This window comes from Rhyacophila brunnea, unplaced genomic scaffold, assembly GCF_057557595.1.
Source record: "Rhyacophila brunnea isolate RB1 unplaced genomic scaffold, BYU_Rbru_1.0 scaffold_11, whole genome shotgun sequence".
NCBI classification, from domain to species: domain Eukaryota; kingdom Metazoa; phylum Arthropoda; class Insecta; order Trichoptera; family Rhyacophilidae; genus Rhyacophila; species Rhyacophila brunnea.
In genome coordinates, this window is record NW_028232763.1 from 2,583,100 (window position 1) to 2,601,898 (window position 18,799).

Below are 18,799 nucleotides of genomic sequence, written 5' to 3' on the forward strand. Positions count from 1 at the left end.
ACCGAGTCAAGCCCGGAGCTCCCGGATGAAAAGCCAACGCCTTACGCACTGCACCACGATCCCTGATTTCGAAAGAACAGACCATCGGAGGATTGGAGACTTTCGAAGTATGGGTGTTTCGGTTTACGGTGAGAATTCCCAGAGCTGATCACTCATCAATGAGAAGGTTTTAAAACGACCCAATAAACCAAGAGAAAATAATACATTACATTATAAGATTAAGGTAAAACCGAACTTTATTTAAATACACATATTTTTTCACAAAATTATGGAATTCCTATTTTTTGTGTGCAGGTTGGGAAACTTAAGCATTGTTTTTAACAAATTGAAATAAAAAAAAAATGAAAACCTACATAGGCTTGCACCATGGGTGGTGTGTTCTTTTATTGAGGCCACTGGGTATTTTTCCTTTTTTTAAATTATGTATATTTTCATAATTGACAAGGAAGCAGCTACTTGTTTATTTTGCACACTGGTGATTTATAAAGGAAATAGGTTCTCATAATATTATACCTACATAAAAACAATCAAAAAAATGAATGTGTGTGGTGAGCACACGTGAGAGAAATGAAACTTTCAAAAAAATGATAATCCACATTACAGTTGAGGAGGACTACGCCATCTGAATATTTAAATTTCTATTAAGAAGTTGTTATCAACATTATAATTAAAATCAAAATAAACTAAAAATTTACAAAAAAATATTTTTTTTTCAACTTGTAAATCAGCGTGTCGTAACTGCAACATAATATTTAACGTCGTTGTCGTTAATGTATGACAATTGTGCGCAGAATTCTCGTCATCACGACTATCCATCCCATCTTCGAAGATGAGTCCAGGTTTCCTCTAACAATTCTGTCCATCTGTCACTATCCATTTCAATTTGGCAACCCAACCAACCATACATTGGTCATTTAGGCTAGCAAGCGAATCTTAACCAGGTCTCACATACGCACCCGTCTCGACCGTAACACTTCAAATTTGTCGATGTGGTTTTGTTGTTATTAAAAAATACACATAATTTAATTTATTGTAAACCATCGTATTTAAAAATAATGATCTAAATATAATGATCATTCTTTGCTTAAATTAGAAGACAGTTAGGGACAGGCAGACAAACGCATTTGTTTTTTCCTAATATAAAGTGGCGCATGGAGATGACCAGATGAACTCCAGACAATTGGACTTCTCAGTTCTTAACCGGACACGGTAGTTTTGCCTCCAAGCTCTGTCAGTTTGGCCTAATAGAATCTCCGACTTGCTTATGTGGCGAATTGCAGGATGTCGATCACATCCTCTGAGAGTGTCCCCATATGTCGGTTGAAAGGGAAGAGCTTCTCAAGTCGGTCCGACCCTCAGTTGGACCGGCCGGCCATTGCGACATGGTATCTACGAGGGAAAATTTCTCAGCTTTTAAAAAGTTTGCGGCATTTTACGGCGAGCAAGAAGATCTTTTCTCGTCGAGAATTCACCGTAATACATTGTATCGAAGCAAGGATCACGGAAGTCTTCGGAAGTTGCTCCTGGGACACTTTTGGCACAAATTTGAAGAGCGCCTAACGTTCGTTACGCCACGGTATACGTCTGCATAACGGGTGTGGAGGCGTGGCGGGTGGTGGAGGGAAAAAAAAGTTAGAAGACAGTCCTTTTCTTTTTCATACAAAAACTTTACAAAAGCGTCAAAGGAAAAAATTCATAAATGATGAGGTCTCTGTTCTGAATCTGAAGAACAATTTTTAAAATACCTAGTGCCACCACCCAGCTAATATTAACTTATTGAAACTATGAATTCAACCATAGTTTAATACGGTCCCTTTTTATTAGTCATAGGATAAAATTTAATTACTAGATTTACGATAGTGCACTTACGAGTAAAGGTCCATGCGTTAGGTCAACTGACATGACAGGTCGTTCCAGTAATTCCTCAATCCACACTTCTTTGCCGAGGCCGGGTGTCAGTGCGCTGTCATCTCATCCCGACAGCATCATCGGCTCGCCGCTGTCAGTTGTCAGCGAGCTGTCGACGCGATCACACTCCGAATCGATTACCTGTTCACCTGTCGAAAGTGTAGCGGCCCATCATTAATAATTGTTTAATTCACTGTACACGTAGTGCGGCTAATCTAAATTTAACGTGTTTTAAATTAGTATTAATCACAAGTAAATTTGTTTACATAATATTTTAGTGCCAGGAAGCGTTCGGTCACCTCTAATTTGTTTTGAGTGATTATTTAAATATTTTGGACACCTACTATTCTTATCTGGTCATATCAGAGGAAATTTCAGTGGAACAAACGCAGCTATTCAGACACATTTTCATAACATAACAAATGTCTAAAAAAAGTATTATCTGTTTTAAAGATTGAAATATTTCGATAGCACCTAACTAAATATTTTTATTAATTTTGATTTTTTTCAAAATATATGGCAAGTTTGTATGATCTTTTTTAGTTAAACAAACGATTATTTATTGATTCTATTATTATTTTTGTTCTTTTTAATACTACAACAGGCCTAGAGGCTCAATGAGAGTAGTGTAGTTTAACGGTAGTGTATTTTAGTAATAGAAGCGAAACAATCACAAACACTCAGGTTTTGAGGAAATCAAAAAAATATGTTGAATCCTCACCGGAATTGAACCCAGAGCTACCGGATGAAAGGCCAGTGCCTTACGCATTGCACTACGAGAGTCTACTTACTATATCCTCATATATTTGGATGGTTTCTTTTAGTTCAAAAAACTATTTAGCTTTCGTTGACTGAAGTCTTATCCAAAGCAAATCTATTATACTCCTATTTTTACAGATAAAACGATTATTTGAGATATTTAACTAATGATATGCAACAAAATAAGGAAAAATTGTATTAAAAAACATATTGCTATGCATATAATAAATATTACATTAAAATATTCAAATTATAACTATTTATATAATAAATAATCCACTTACGTAAGAATATACTCATATATCTGTAAAAATGGCGGTTATATGTTTGAAAAGTCGCGCCGAATTAGTAAATTTCACAGAGAATCATAGAAATCTGTCGAAAATTTAATTTACTTTTAATTCTGCGAAAAGTAACTAGTCATTTTATACGTATCTTCATACCGTTTCAAACACAGACATTCTTAGATATTCTTTATTTGCTATAAACATTATGATATGTTATCAATACAAACACGTACATTTCGAAAAAAATACTTTTTCATGAAGGATCCTTCTGAATACTCCTTCGTAGTCCAAAAAATCACCTACCTACTCAAAAAATGAGAAATGCATAAAAAAAACGTTTCATCAACATCAAGATCATTCCATGTATTTAAATAATTGTTAAAATTGTAATAAATGCAAAAAATATGTGTTATAATTCTAAATAAACACAATGTTACAATTTTCTTAGACCTATAACGTAACGCACCGTAGAGCTTCTACGCGGCGTAGATGTTTTGTTAGTTTTCTCTCATAATGTACAAAAATATATATTTTTCTTTTACTCTACAATCTTATATGAATCTTATCCGCCTCACCAAGAGATTTTTTAATAGATTATTTTACGAAAAATGGATCTAAGCAAGTAATTAATTTTATTATTAAACCATGCCCGATCCTAATAAATCATAAAGCCGGTTGGAGTGGTGGTTTTGTATGAACTGATTTTTTTTTGTTTTTACGAGATGTTAATCAACATATTAGGTCCATACTCTGACTCCAAATACAAATTGAAAAACAATATGTGTATTTTTCAGACCCAGGGTGCGAACGTTTCGAATTCAAATACATGGTATTATAATTTATAAGCCAACGCGTAAGCTGCTAGGCCATCGTTAGCCAGTTACTCAACTCATTACATATTTGCTTTTAGTTCAAAAGTACATAAAAATCATCATGTGAATTTTCCAGATCTGATATTGGAATTCTACTACTCCATACGTGAATTCAGTATTACTCGACCATCACGGGAAAATTTGTACTATACCATAATATATTATAATTATTCGAATATAGTAATATGATAGTGGCGAATGGTGGAGGTAGGCTGTTAATATTTGACATAAATAGTGCACTCTGAAATTTTTCAGTCATATTTATTTGTTTTCATTGAAATAAGAATACAATTCGCAAATGGTGCTGGTTAGTTTTTTTAAATTCAATTAAATCCTACCTATACCAAAATAGTTTAGGTATGCTATGGACGATTCGACAAAAATAGTGCACACTTTTTAGTCATATTTATTTGTTTTGATTGAATTAATAAAACAAAATATATTGTGATATTATTATAGGTGGTGTTGATTAGTTTTTAAAATCCATTAAGCCATCATCACCAAACCATAATCGATAAAAAATATTCTTCTATCTATAAAATAACACAAATTATTCCCATTAAACCATACATAATCTTAGATATTTTATAGATACACGAGTATTTTTTGACTAATATCTAATATGGCTTGGATTGGGCAGGGCTTAATTGAATTTTGAAAACTAACAAACACTATCGAAACACTGTAGTATTAGTTAAATAAAAACTAATAAGTATGACTGACCAAGTTTAGTATGCACTATTTATGCCGGATATTAACAGCCTACATCCACTCTTCGCCACTAGCATATGACATATTAATTAGATTTATTATAACGTATGATTATTATCGTATTAATTGATTTATAAAATATGTGAAATTGAGACATTAACATAATTAATAATTACAAGATAAAAAGAACTTTTTATATACAACGTTTTTAAATTTTCTGTTGAATCATATAAACTTGACTTGACTAGCTTAAACGATCAAAAAATTTGTACTTGATAGAAATAATACTGAAATATCATTTTGACATTTTATATTGATTTCCATATATAGCGTATATTAATAATTTTGTTGCTAGGCCCCCAGACCCATAGCAACCAATAATAGTGGATTTGATTACGGATTTCTTCCGAAATAACTTTTCATACAAAACAGAATTAACTGAAAATGAATTCAATTCTACTTAAAGATGCCTAAAAGTATTAAAAGAATGCATTGGCATCGTGTTCTGATATATTCTAAAAGTTTCAAATGTCTAGCTAGTCGGGAAGTTAGTTAAAAATCGATTGCAAGATTTGTACTGGATAAACAACCACCGGACAAACAAGAATACGGCCTAATAAAAACGTTGTAATAATAAAATAGTACCTTGTCAAGGAAAATCTTTAGTTGATATTATGGTAATTGTGCCGCAGAGGTGGACACGAGCTTTTATAATATTTTTTTTACGAAAACAGTTTATTCCATGTAGACAATTATAATAATTACCTTTTTCTGTCGGCGCATCGGCTTTTCGATCCAATAATCGTTAATTGAAAATTTGAAATTTTCATACATTTTGATACACCATTATCACAAATTAAGATTATATGAGGTAATATTTGGTTGTGGTAGATTAGATTAGGTTAGGTTAGGTTTGGTTTGGTCGAAAAAGAAAGTTGTAAAATCTCATGTCCACCTCTGCGGCACATTTACCGATATTATATACATAATAATAATATTTTCTTGAGATAGATAGTGACACCATCGCAATCTGTCAATTCACATCAAGCATCCGAGATACAATCTTAATTAATTAATTGAACGAATACACCAGACGACCAATTAATAAGCTTTGAAATCGTAATTATCTTCATCAGGCCGAACTAAACCGTGCAGTGTATTTAGTGTGTTACATTTAGAATTAGATTTGTACTATGCGCGTGTGGTGGACTATTGTGTTAGTGTGGACCGCGGTCAGAAGCCAGGCCCCTTCGGACGTCGATGGGCCTTATCACCCGCCGACTTCATTTAATGGTTCCGTCGGTGGGTACGTTGTCTTCAACTGCCAGCTGGACTTCCCGCATGATATTGAGATTCCATACAATCTCGAGTGGAATAAGGATGTAAGTATTAACCCTTTTCCCTCGTTTTCCACGCCTAAAATATCTGGTGGCGCTTTTCGCAAGTGGACTGTAATTTTAAGGATGATGTGGATTCCGGATCTAGGGGTTAGTCTAGAGTTGGGTTTCGGGAATGTCCCGACGGGAATTCTCGAGAAATTTTCCAACCCGAATCTTGAGAATTGAAATTTTTTACATTTCGGTAAATCCCGGATCTCGAGAATCTTTTCTCGGGATCGGGATTTCTTTATTATCAAATGTTATTTGATAAAATGATTTTCTATATGAAAAAAGTGGACAGAAAACACAAAACGTTCAAAGACTGATCGGGGAATTTAACACAATTGAGCCAACGTCGACTCCAAATGAGCGCAATTTTTACAACATCAGGGAATTTTGTGTGTCAAAAGTCTACGGGATTGCCAGACGCAGCGATTGACAGCCTGTGTTTTTTGAAATTCCATTTTAATAAGTAATGTTTTTAATTATTTTTGTTTTCCTACTTCTATTTTGTTTGTCTTCTTACATAAATAAAAAAAAATCATATTTTTTTGGAATTTGTCTGTTTTTATACTGATTTTAGGATTTTTACAGGTTTTTTATAATTTCCCGATATCTCGAGAATTCTTTTCTGGAAATCCCGAATCTCAAGATTGAAATTTTCTCGGGAAATACCCAACTCTAGGTGGGGGTAATTTGACAGAATGCCAGACACTGACCTTTTGCTAGCCGTAATTGCTCATTGTCTGGTCTTGTGACAATAATACTGGGATTTGAGGGAGGTGGGAAGTAAGGATTACGGCCGCCGCAATTTGGCGCAACCAAAATCTATACTATATTCTTCTTCGTATTCCATCTATTGAATTATTTACTTAGCCAGTCTTTTCATTCTTGAACATACATAATTCTGAAAACACTATAGCCAATAGAAAAAATCCTTTTGAAAAAAGTAAGACACCCGGCAGGAACGAACCTGCGTGTCTTGGATATCGCGCCCTGCTACGACTGCCATGCTTAGTTACAACAAATACCTGCTCATAAGTGCTCTCATGTGCTTAATTATTATAGTATTAATTATTAATTACTTTAATTACTAACCGACGTCACGGATCACTCCAATATTTTCTGTTGTAACTTACTTGAACTTGCTAATAATTTGAATTGACTTGACTTTAATTGACTTTGAAGTTTAATTAGGTAACTATTTCTTTTATTCAACGAATAATTCACAAGATTTTAAGAATGTACCATTCTAATTATTGAAGATACATGATTCTGAAAACACTCAGGAGTAAATATAGCCAATAGAAAAAATCTTTTTGGAAGGGTGTCATTTTTTCTATTGACTATATTTTCTCATGAGTGTTTTCAGAATTATGTATGTTCAATAATTAGAATGATTAATCTTAAAATTTTGTGAATTATTCGTTGAATAAAAGAAATAGTTACCTAGTTAAACTTTTAATTCTTGATTTACAACTATACACACATCATTTATAATAGTCTTCCAAGGGATGTGGCATTTGGTACTTCGAACATCACCCTGTATTGCGTTGAATCCTAGTTCCTCTCCTTTACGTGCATCCTATTAGAGGTTGTGATTTCTCAACTTTTTCGATTCTCGAGAATCGAAAATTAAGAAATATTTTATTGAACATACATAATTTAAAAACATCTAATGCATAATATACCCATTACAAAAATCCATTATAGAAAAAAAATATGACACCTGACGGGACTTGAACCTGCATCCAACTTAATTACGGCAATTTTAACTAGTTATTACATAAAATGCTAATCAAATTGCGTTTTAATGTTGACTATCAGTTTTTGTATATTAAATTAAGCTAGGTATCAATTAATTTCTTAATTACTAACCGACGTCACGGGTCACTCCATTATTTAGTTTTTATAACTAATATTGCTAATAATTTAATAAACTATTTGAAGGAATCAACTATCATCAAAGGGACCCATAACCGTTCAACTAGACACTTACTTGTACACAAATAGTAAATCACCAATTGTACACCATTGTCGTCCTTGAAAATAATTATTTTAATTCTTTTCTTTCACCCTGTCACGACCCAGCGTTGAGGCATAGGGTAAGCACAAGTTCGCGCCACTTCCCTCGATCAATCGCCAACTCTTGCGCCTCCTGCCATTCGTAGCGCGTAGACCGCTTTTGTAGCACCGCTGCAGGGTGAGGGAGGGCCGGCCACGACGACGGAATTATTTTGATTACAAGGTGTATTTTCTGGTGTTTATTGTATTTTTTATTGTGGAGATTTCAAAATCAGTCAGTGCGTCCTAAACACGTTCCTTAGCACGGCACTTCAGTGAAACGACAAATAATTTTCAACTATAGATGCGACGAAATTTTGGACTCGCTGGCAATCGGAGAGCGAACGTCAAGCTGTGAACACGTCAATTTGTTTCGTGATGGCGACGGGGGTATCAATTCTTAAATCGTGTAAAGATGACTAAAAAACGTTACCCATTTACTTGAAAAAGAAAACATATCAATGAATATATTACTATTGTTACTAATAGAACAATAAACAGAAAATTAAATGGACGCATGTTGGATTTATATGACAAATTATATTTCGTTCGGCACGCGCAATTCGCACAATCCGCGCATCGCATAGCCACGATCTTTTTAGACCATGCCTCAACTGAGGTATAGCCTTAACCCGCCACTGGATAAAGATGTATACTTATTTAAAGCGATATATTTATTTGCATGATAGCAACACCGTAATTATTTTGTCATACAATAAAGCATTCAGACAGTAGGTATTGCAGATGCACTATATACCTATGTTGTGTTTGAACAAACAGAATAAGCGCGTCTGTCATTTGTATTGTCAAACAATGTCAAAAACTACAACAGGGACTATTATTACCCAATTCGTGACTCCGCGGTGACCTTGTTCGAGTTTTTTTTTTTGTAAATGATTACATTTACATTTTCAATCAAACCCATCAGAATTTACAGTCTGTTAAATACAAATAGTTGACTGATTTTCAAAGGTAGAATCATTAATGAAAGCAGTGGACTCTGGGGGGGGGGGGGGGGGGTATTTGGTGAGTTTTAGTGGATTGTGGACGAGTCACACCCGATATTGTGTTATCATCATCACGTTAAAAATTATACAGACAGATCTCTTAAGAACGTACATAAGTGAAACAGCAAATATTTTTCAACTGTATGTGGAACGAAATTACGGCCGCGTTGCCATTCGGAGAGCGATAGTCGAGGCGTCTGCACGTCGATTCATTTTGTCATGGCGTCGGATGAAAATATTCTTAAATCGTGTAAAGATGACTAAAAAACTTTACGTATGTACTTAAAAAAGAAAACATCTCAATATACTATTATTATTACGAATATAATAATAAACATAACATAAAAAGGACGCATGTTGAACTTTTATGACAAATTATATTTCGTTCGGCGTGCGTCATTTGCACCCGCGACCCGCATTCTGCGCATCGCCTTGTCACGATCTTTTTAGACCATACCTCAGCTGAGGTATAGCCTTAAATGTACAACGATTGGGTGAACTTAAAGCAAAAAGGAACTAATCGACATTACAAATCATTTTGTAAACGACAACACTATCGAAGACAAAATCGAAATCTTCTTCTTTGACTATATTGTATACACCTTATCTAGAGTATATGGACACCACACAGCACCTCCATGAATACGAATGCGCGTAAAATGGCATGGCGAATTTTTGTTCACTAGATGGTCACTGCAATCAATATAATAGAAGTCACATTGTATAAAAACAAATCTTTATTAAAAACTCAAGCGAATCATTTGGGCAGACTTTGGCAGCCCACTACTGGCCATCTACTAGGTAAATTGTTTATTGTTTATAATAATATGTGCGTAGGTACTTCAAAACAAAATTACATAATAAAATATGACTTATAAAGCATATATTAGCAGTTATCATAACACGCTGTGGCATACTGCCTCGGGATTGTAAATGTTAAAGGCAGGGAACTCAGAAATAATGGGAACTGAAATACCTAACGGGTGTGGAGTAACAGGCAACCGATCTCGAGTGTGGAATAATATTGGATAAACTTAAACACATGTTAAGAAAATGCTTGTCCTTCGTTCTGAAAACTGCTCTCGTTTATGCACTGACGCTCATTGAATATTGGTGAACACAACACACACAATTTCACTCTATGATGTGTGGTTCATTTTCGTATGACACTCACACATTTTTGGGTTTTGACCCTGCGTCAAAATGTAGTGTATTGGGGTATAGCTTATCGGAATTTTATTTATTAATCTGTTCTGTGGTTAAAGGTCTCCAATTTATCACTGATATTGATATGGCGAATCCATAACTCTACATACACTCTTATTTAAACTAGCGTTTTCTCGCATTATATATATTATTGTTTGGCAGCTCATTTACACGTATTGCGATGACATATGTGAGACAAAACAGGTTTTGGGTAAGACGTGGATATTTGGTGCTTTTGCTGTCAAATACTGCGTCAATCGAAATCCATCTCATTCAAACCGTATCAAATAACTGGTAGGTATATGCGCGTTGCAGACATTAGGCACTCCCTCAACTGACTGATACTGCGAACGTACACTCGTGGATCAAATAGTTTCACTAGAAAATAAAACTTTTGAGTGAAAATCAATCCGTGGACAATTTTGTAATAGCGCCTGTACACGTGCACAGATTTACTGGCACTAATAGTGTGTAAATTCAACTAATGCGATAATAACTGTTAATCATGTCCATTTGGCTCGATTTGACTCGCGCGTAAAAACTCGCGCGCATTCCAGGTACATGTGACCTCATTGAGCCGTCCGCATGTAATCGCCGCATGTTACTTCTCGCACGCGGTCGAAGTACAGGTGACCTCAGGCGCGCAGACGCTCTTCCTCTGCTTAGCCTTCCCCGGAGGCTACCCAAAACCACCAGTCTCTCCAGGTTGTCCTGTCCGCGCCGGACAAAATGTCCAAAAAACTGCAGAATTCGTCTCAGACATATTGTCGAGAGCCGTTCCTTTATCTGCAGTCTCTGGATGATTGACTGGTTCGTCCTGTGCTCCGACCACGAAATACGAAGCATTCGGCGGCAACACCACAATATCTTAAAGGCATCAATTGCCTTCCGCTCCCTTGCCTTCAGGGTCCATGACTCGACTCCGTATAAAAATATAGAGAACACTTATGTTTGCACAAGCATCATTTATGTGGCAATCGAAATCCATCCTATCCGATACTTCCTTATAGTGGTAAGATATGTGATCGCATTTTCTTATTATGGCCGCGATAATACGTATTGTCAGCAGTAAATTCATGCACGTGTAACAGGATATTATTTTGTAAGCACAAATGACGGATAAAGACAATACATCATCAATAACACAGCCTTTCATAAAATATTCACAAGGTTAGAGTTCCGCCTCTAAGTAAGTGGTCTACTTATCACGATAAGTGCAAACCACTTGTCGCAAATAAAGTTGCAGTCAACGATGATAATTTTAGAATCAGCTATGATACCTGATTTATCCATCTGCTCATGATATAACCTAACTACTGTCCAGCCTGTGAGCTAATACGCATACCTTGAAAACCCACACACGATTGGATTTGTTCCATCATTAAATGACGAATCCCAAAATTTGTGGGATACTTATTTACATAGGTACGATAGCCGCGGAGCATAAGGTATATAAGTATTTATAACATCGCGACTTATTTCTGAGTTCCCTGATCGCGACGTTTCCCTCGGTCCAGCGCTACACCGCACCTAAATTATTATCAGTTATATTACATGATTTTATCAACAAATTAGATTTCAACTTAGATATTTTTTGTGCAACGCAGCCTGGTTGTGATGTCGCAATTAATTAATTTAATTAATCTGGTGTTCTATATTGTGGGAATTTTTAGAATGTAGAATATTACATTTTTGTCGAAATCGACGTCTCCTAGCCAAAAGGGCGTAAGTAACATGTTGGTGATTTTGAGTTAAATATAAGATTAGGTTTACAAAAAAAAAATCTAAAAACTGGCAAAAGGGCGTTTTTCATTTATGATTGCAAACAGAGTTACGATTTTCCGATTTGGGCGTAAGTGATAACCCTACAGGAAGCCAATAACATGTAACGTACCAAAATTAAAATGATTATAATAAACAAATAAAACATAACAGAAATACAAACAAAAACATGAATAAAATAATGGAAATAAAAACAATTCGGTGTTTTCTATTTTTTTTGGACAGCCAAAAGGAATTAAGTTTTTTAAACTTCTAATTGCAAATAAATAAATTAATTAATACCACATACTCCAAAACAATATTATTCTACTATAAACGAAAGAAAAGAAACTCCAATACTAAGAAAAAAGTTGTTCTCATGAATAGTAGCGATTTATCACTAACGCCCTTTTGGCTTTGAAAAGTCGATTTATGTTTCCAGAATAAGCGGTTAATAATTGCTGTATGTATATCTATTTATTGCAACTATTGGTTGTAGTGCTAATTTTGTAATAAGATAAGTACTGCTACCAGTGAACACAAATTTGGCGTAACAAAAAACTTGTCTTCATATTATTATCAGCATTTTAAATTATCCGGAAACTACAGTAATTACTTAAGGTGTATGTCAATGAACAATTTAATCAGTTTTTTGTCTCTCTTTTAAAATTAATGATATTGTAGGCTATGTTTCCAGAATGTCAGAATGCATTATAATCTTCGCCTGGACATAATATATTGTGTTTCTATTATTTTGTAAATATGGCTCGTAAAACATGGTCCACGAAACCAAAAATAACACGAATCATTTTAAATTATATACTTCCAGCACAGTATGGACCGCCAAAAAATGTTCGTGAGATATTCTAGAGACAATTTTGAAATATATAATATAATTCTTTGGTTATATGGTAATTGAATATCAATTATATTATTGACTTGTTTATTGCTTGATTGCAACGCTTCAGCTTGTGCCAATTCATTCCACATACGTTCGTCGTCAGCTTTAATCTGCGGTAACGATATTAATTTCATGTGTTTCTTTATAATTGATATTAATGCATTGTTGAGATGGAAGGCATTGCTATTTCAAGGATTGCAAATCAATTCTATGATTATATGCAATTTGATATGTTAAATGTGAAGGTGAAGGAAATCTTCACATTTTACGATATTGTTAAAAGATTTAAACTATTGTATTGATATGATTTAATTTATTTTTATTCTTTTTCTTTGATGGGGCTACAGCTCAAGTCGAGCCCTGGCCTCCTCCACCGCCATCCTCTAGCCGGAACGGTCCTCCACACGTCTTTTCCAGTTCCTGATTTTTAGCAGCTGGATTTTGTAATGTAATCACCCCATCGTGTGCATAGCTTTCCCACTGGCCTTTCTCCCTGGGTTTCCTTCGAGGATCTTCTTCGGTATCCGTGACTCAGGCATGCGCTGGACATGGCCTACCCAGTTTAGCCTCTGGAGTTTTATGAAGGTGGAGAGTCTTGGTATAAGCGGTATAGTTCCGTGTTGTACCTAATTCTCCACTCCCCATCATCATTCATGGGTCCGTATATCCGCCTCAGGATCTTTCTCTCAAAACAGTCCACCATTTCAGCTGCTTTCATATTTAGCGTCCATGATTCGCACCCGTATGCAACGACTGCGCGTATGACGATTTTATAGAGTCGGGTCTTAGTTTTTCTGTGTTGAATTTTTATTACCTATTATTAATATATTGCAATACAGTGAAACCCCAATTCTACGGTTTTCAAAGGAAACTAAAAAAACGATAAATGCGGGATATATATTATAATATATATTATTTTATTTTTTTAAACTCGTTTTTCTCCTGGATTTTTTTCGACGTCTTGAATTATTATCTGTTTCTCAGCTAGAGTCTTAGTTTTCCTCATGGGGGGGGGGGGGAGAATTTTAGTTGTGACTTATAAAAATTCATGATACAAGATGCGAGGCAAGCCTGAGCGCTATCTGTGATCTGTGCAAACAAATCGACGCGACGCGACTGAAAAGACAATATTCAAGAAAAACGGTCAATCGGGATAATATTTGTGACGGGACCATATAATATTTAGACGATAGATCGAGGAAAACGATAAATCGGGGAACAACTAATGCGGCATTATTTAACATTGTTCTTATGGGTGTTTGGCGGGACTTTCAAAAATGGACGATCCGCGCAGGAAAACGATTTATGCGAGAACGGTAGATCGGGGTTCCACTGTAACTTAACACTATACACACACTTTTTGCACGCTCACTTATTTCGTGATATTAGTTGAGCGTAGGTATTTATGCTAATTTATTTAATACTGACGATACCCTGCGACTTCCTTCACGCAAAATACGGACATAAAAAATAGACACATAATATTATACAGAATAAAAAAGTAATAGTCTGATTTGATTTGATTTTTTTTCCAATCACTCAATTTACGTCAGTATCATACTGCAAGCTTGAGATCTGCGCATTGCAGCTGTTGAAAATAGGCGCACGCCCTTTTAACTGATCCTCATCTCAATACTCCATCTGTTAGTGGGCTCGCATATCAGAACTCGCCGCATGCGTCTTACGACGAATTCGTCGATGTGACGTCATCGTAAACCAAGAAACAAACGTTATCAAATGGAGCTTCGCAGATTGGCCGATGCAACTGCGACTCAGCGACGTTGCGACATGCGTCGAGTTGCATTGGCCAAAGCCTGCATGTCGATGTCCGGCCAATATCGACTCCGCGCATGCGCACAGCCGCACAATCGGCCATTTCTCTCCAGACTGTCGCCGCGTTCGGAGTAGCCGCGATGCGGCGAATGTCGATATCGCTAGGCAGATGTGCGAGGTTGTATCATGGAACACCGGCTGCCCGTTCTCGGAAGTTTTGATTTATGGCGGTCAGGCACACGAGGCGAGTTGTGATGTGCGAGCCGGCTTATAGTCTCCGTCATGTAACTTTGCCATTTGGAATAGATATTTTTGAATGAAAACGTGAATAAACCAATCGAGTGCTTGGAATTTACTAATACAATTATACAGCGTACGTGTGTAAACCAATCGACTTTTACTTATACATTTATACGGTTACGTACCTCCTTGTCACTGTGTACAATGACAAGGTTAGAAGGAGGATAGTCTACCTTACTAATTTACATACTCGTTATGAATTGTTACAAGTGCGTTATTTTTTAGTTAAGTTTTATCACTAAATTCTCATATAAATCAAGATTTAACTACCGTAAATTAGTACCAACAATACAATCTATAAACTGTGCAAATTTCATCAATATTGGTTGAGTAGTTTTCAAGTTATAACGGAACAAACATACCGACAGAAAAAAGTAGGTGACATAATATAAAAATGGTCAAAATAGATAAATAAGTAAAGATATCGAAGTCAGACACTTTCATAGTTAACAGTATAATATAGCGTGGGTATTCTGCGAATAAGCATTAAGTCAAAAATACTAGTTTTGAGATAATCGAGTTTGAAAGTTTGGACGGTCTTAACTTTTTTTATATATATAAAAAGCAAATTCCTTTCTGCGATATTGCTTTGAGTATGACTTAGTGCAGTTTCGCACGCAGAATTTTGTGAATATAGCCTGTGAATGAGAGAAGCAAATGCACTAAGTCCATTTATTGCTTTTTCTCTGAATAGATGTATGTCTTTTTGACTTATAACATAAATTATCTTCGCCAGTTTTATAGATATGACTGTGTGTGTTTTTGTAGACTATAGAGCGTACTCTTAATAAGATTACCTCATCATTAAGTCAAAACAGTAAAATTTTGACTTAGTGCTTTTTCGCAGAACCCACGTAAGAATATATATGACAGTAATTCATGTGATAGGACATCGTGGTTACTTGAACCATCTAAAATAATGTAATAGTCCCCTTGTATCCTGCTCATAGTTATCTGAGGCGTGAAACCATGCTCATACAAATTTGACATATATCAATATAATCTGGAGACATTTTTTGAGGGGGTGTTGAATTTGGAACGATAATTTATTATCTACTTATATACTCAATCTGTATATAAGATTGACGTAGAAGGCTGAAGAATATAATATTATCTATGCATAATTTAGCAATATGTTTTATTCATAATTCTGCAAAATGGAATGATACTTTCTTTGAAAAACACCCTAGTTTTTTTTAAGAGCACCATAATGTGAAACAATTTTCTTCCTGTCAGGATTTTAACTCAGGATATTCCGTATGTACGCTGAGTTGCCATTCTGACGCTCACTGGCTGTTGATGAAGTATTTTTTTTAATTAGTTTGTTTATCAAATACCTATGTAATTGTGTTAGTTGAGCTGTTTTGGTTGTTAATCTTCTGTACGAATTTCAAACAGGGTTACTAACCATATTGTGTACTCTTATATGAGTAAATTATAGTGTAAAATTCTATTTCACACATATAAACCAAACGACGTAGATACTCTTTTAAAAATGACAAAGTCTGTGGTAAAATCATTATTAATTCAATAAATTTAGATCGATATCATATTAATTTTGTTCTGACTCAAATTTATTAATAATCTCTTTTGTGTTTATTGCGAATTAAGTTAAATGTAAGTATAGTAGGTTTATTTTATTTATTTTAATAAATAAATATAATATATTATATCTCGTATAATTCATTGTCGTTGACATCGTCAGTTGTTGGTTGACTATCTTTTTTTATAAATTAATAGGAAGTACTGCCTCACTTGAAATGGACATAGATGGATCCTCACAAAGGATGTAGATACCCACCTTCTTAACTAATATAAACCCGTAAAGGGTGAGACATAATATCGACCTAGTATGTGTTTGTTGAGCAAGTAGCTGACATCCTATTCTCGTAAAAACAAAATCTGTTAATGCAAACCTCCATTCTGTCGAGGCCCATATGATCTTATTAGGATCGGAAATGGTCGGATGAATGTACAAAAAAATATTTTATAGTCGTCAGTAAACAAGAGTTCAGAAATGTCCGCATGCGCATTGATGGCAGATTTGTACAGGGTGGATCATATAAAATACCTCAGTCTCAGTCTAAATTAAAACTGGATTCCAAACCACGAGATCGAAATCAGGATCCATTTGGCATGGAGCACTATTCGAAAGAATGAAACATCTCTTCTGCAATAGAGATATAGGTGAAAGGCGAAAAGGAATTGATGCCTGAGTATTAAAAGAATAGACCATAAGAAGACTGGAGGTTTTCGAGGCGTGGCTGTATCGGCGTTCCATTAAAATAACTTGGGGAATGACAGACGAGCCAAAAACCAAAGACAACTCAAAGCGACTATCATTCGCAGAAAAGTTTCATATTGCGAAAAATGTGATTTATTCCAACTCATGATACAAGAAAATGTAGAAGGCAGCAGAAGCATGGATACAAAAAGATTCTCTTGTCTACGCAACTTTCGTAAGTGGCTCAATATTCAAGGCGTTATGAATCCGATACGACTCTCCCAGGGTAGGGTGATGTATTGCAATTTGGTTGGTGTAAAAAATATGGAAAATTGTATGATGTAATTTATGGCCGACTACCAACTGTCCAAACATCCGAACGTATGGTCTGGTGATACGCTCGATTAAGACCCAGTGTGGTGCGGAGTGGGTTGGTTTGGAGAGTCTATGTTTGTGTTGTCCCATAATAGGGAGGTGTTCTGCAATTTGGTGGCTGACGTTTGATAGAAGACACCACCAAAAGAAGAAAAATAAGGTTTTGGGATGTACGGTAAAATATTAAGAATCTCGGGATTCGTGAAGGTTTTATTCACATGAAACTATACTAAAACAGACATAACTGTGTTTAAATCTATGAAACAAAATTGAGCTATTTAAACGGCAGTATAAGAAACTAGAAACATCAAGTACTGGGAATGATTATTCAAAAATAATAGAAGAACTTCATAACCCTGAGAATGGGGTCGTCGGTTGTGATCAAAAAATTTCGTCTCGAGAATTTTCGAAAAATAATCAGAAAAGGTCAATCTCAAATCACGAGAAATTAATTTAAAACATATTTAAAAAAAAAAGCGGAGATAAAAATCTCAAAACGAAACAATGATTGATTTGAGTTGCCCCATCTCCACCTGCCATGTATATGCAGCCGCGGTTTGTGCACGGCCGCATTCCATGACGCTATAAACGTGTCAGAATGAAAAGATTTTAATGCCACAGTTCCTTGTCCCGAAGCGATGCTGCACGGGACTGATTTAGCAACCATGCACCTTAGTGCTTAAAGAAATAGTTTTAGAAAATGAAAAGAGTCTTGACTTGCTCTACCGTCATTTATCTTTAATGAATTACTGAAGTGTCCTCTGTACCCGTGTACTGAAACTCTGCTGAAACGGAGGAGTCAGAAGTTGAAAGTAATGAATCCAGGGATGGATCGGAATTATTCCGTCCTCTATATGACGCAGCAAATTTTTCAAATACCTCAAAGTTGGCCTTGGTTAATATCAAGTCGGCGTGGCCAATCGGGCCCGTGTGTGGACGGACCCTGGCAAACAGCTCCGTTTCTTTCGGATCCCATCAACAAGCAGTCCCAGAGGCCGTATTCAGCGTCTCGATGGTCGTGCCCGCATATGCATTACGGCCCATGTCCTATCAAACGAAAACCATGCAGCTTGTCACCATGGCCGGTCTGGAACTGGCTTTCCCAGTGTGAGATATGACAATCTAGCAACATAGTACCACGATTCAGAGAAAATACATTAAGGGGCGAAGTAGCAAAGAGGATGTTTATCCCCTGAAAAGAGTAGAACCAGAAAAAGAAAAACATGTAGGTGGGTATAAAAATAATACGCTATCCCTTCTTTGAACTAGTGT

General features: G+C 35.6%; 1 protein-coding gene across 3 annotated transcripts in view; it reads left to right on the plus strand.

Moving 5' to 3' along the window:
- Positions 1-2,001: 2,001 nt before the first annotated feature.
- Positions 2,002-18,799, plus strand: part of bdl (borderless) — an 89,362-nt gene continuing 72,564 nt past the window's right edge. Inside the window, exons 1-2 of one of the 3 annotated variants that reach the window (XM_085960521.1) lie at positions 2,002-2,160; positions 5,549-5,919. In XM_085960521.1, the coding sequence (XP_085816647.1) occupies positions 5,731-5,919 (189 nt within the window). In that variant the 5' untranslated portion in view covers positions 2,002-2,160; positions 5,549-5,730. Of the gene's footprint in view, positions 2,161-5,548; positions 5,920-18,799 lie in introns of those variants that run through there. The other 2 variants (XM_085960520.1, XM_085960519.1) reach the window with 2 other exon arrangements.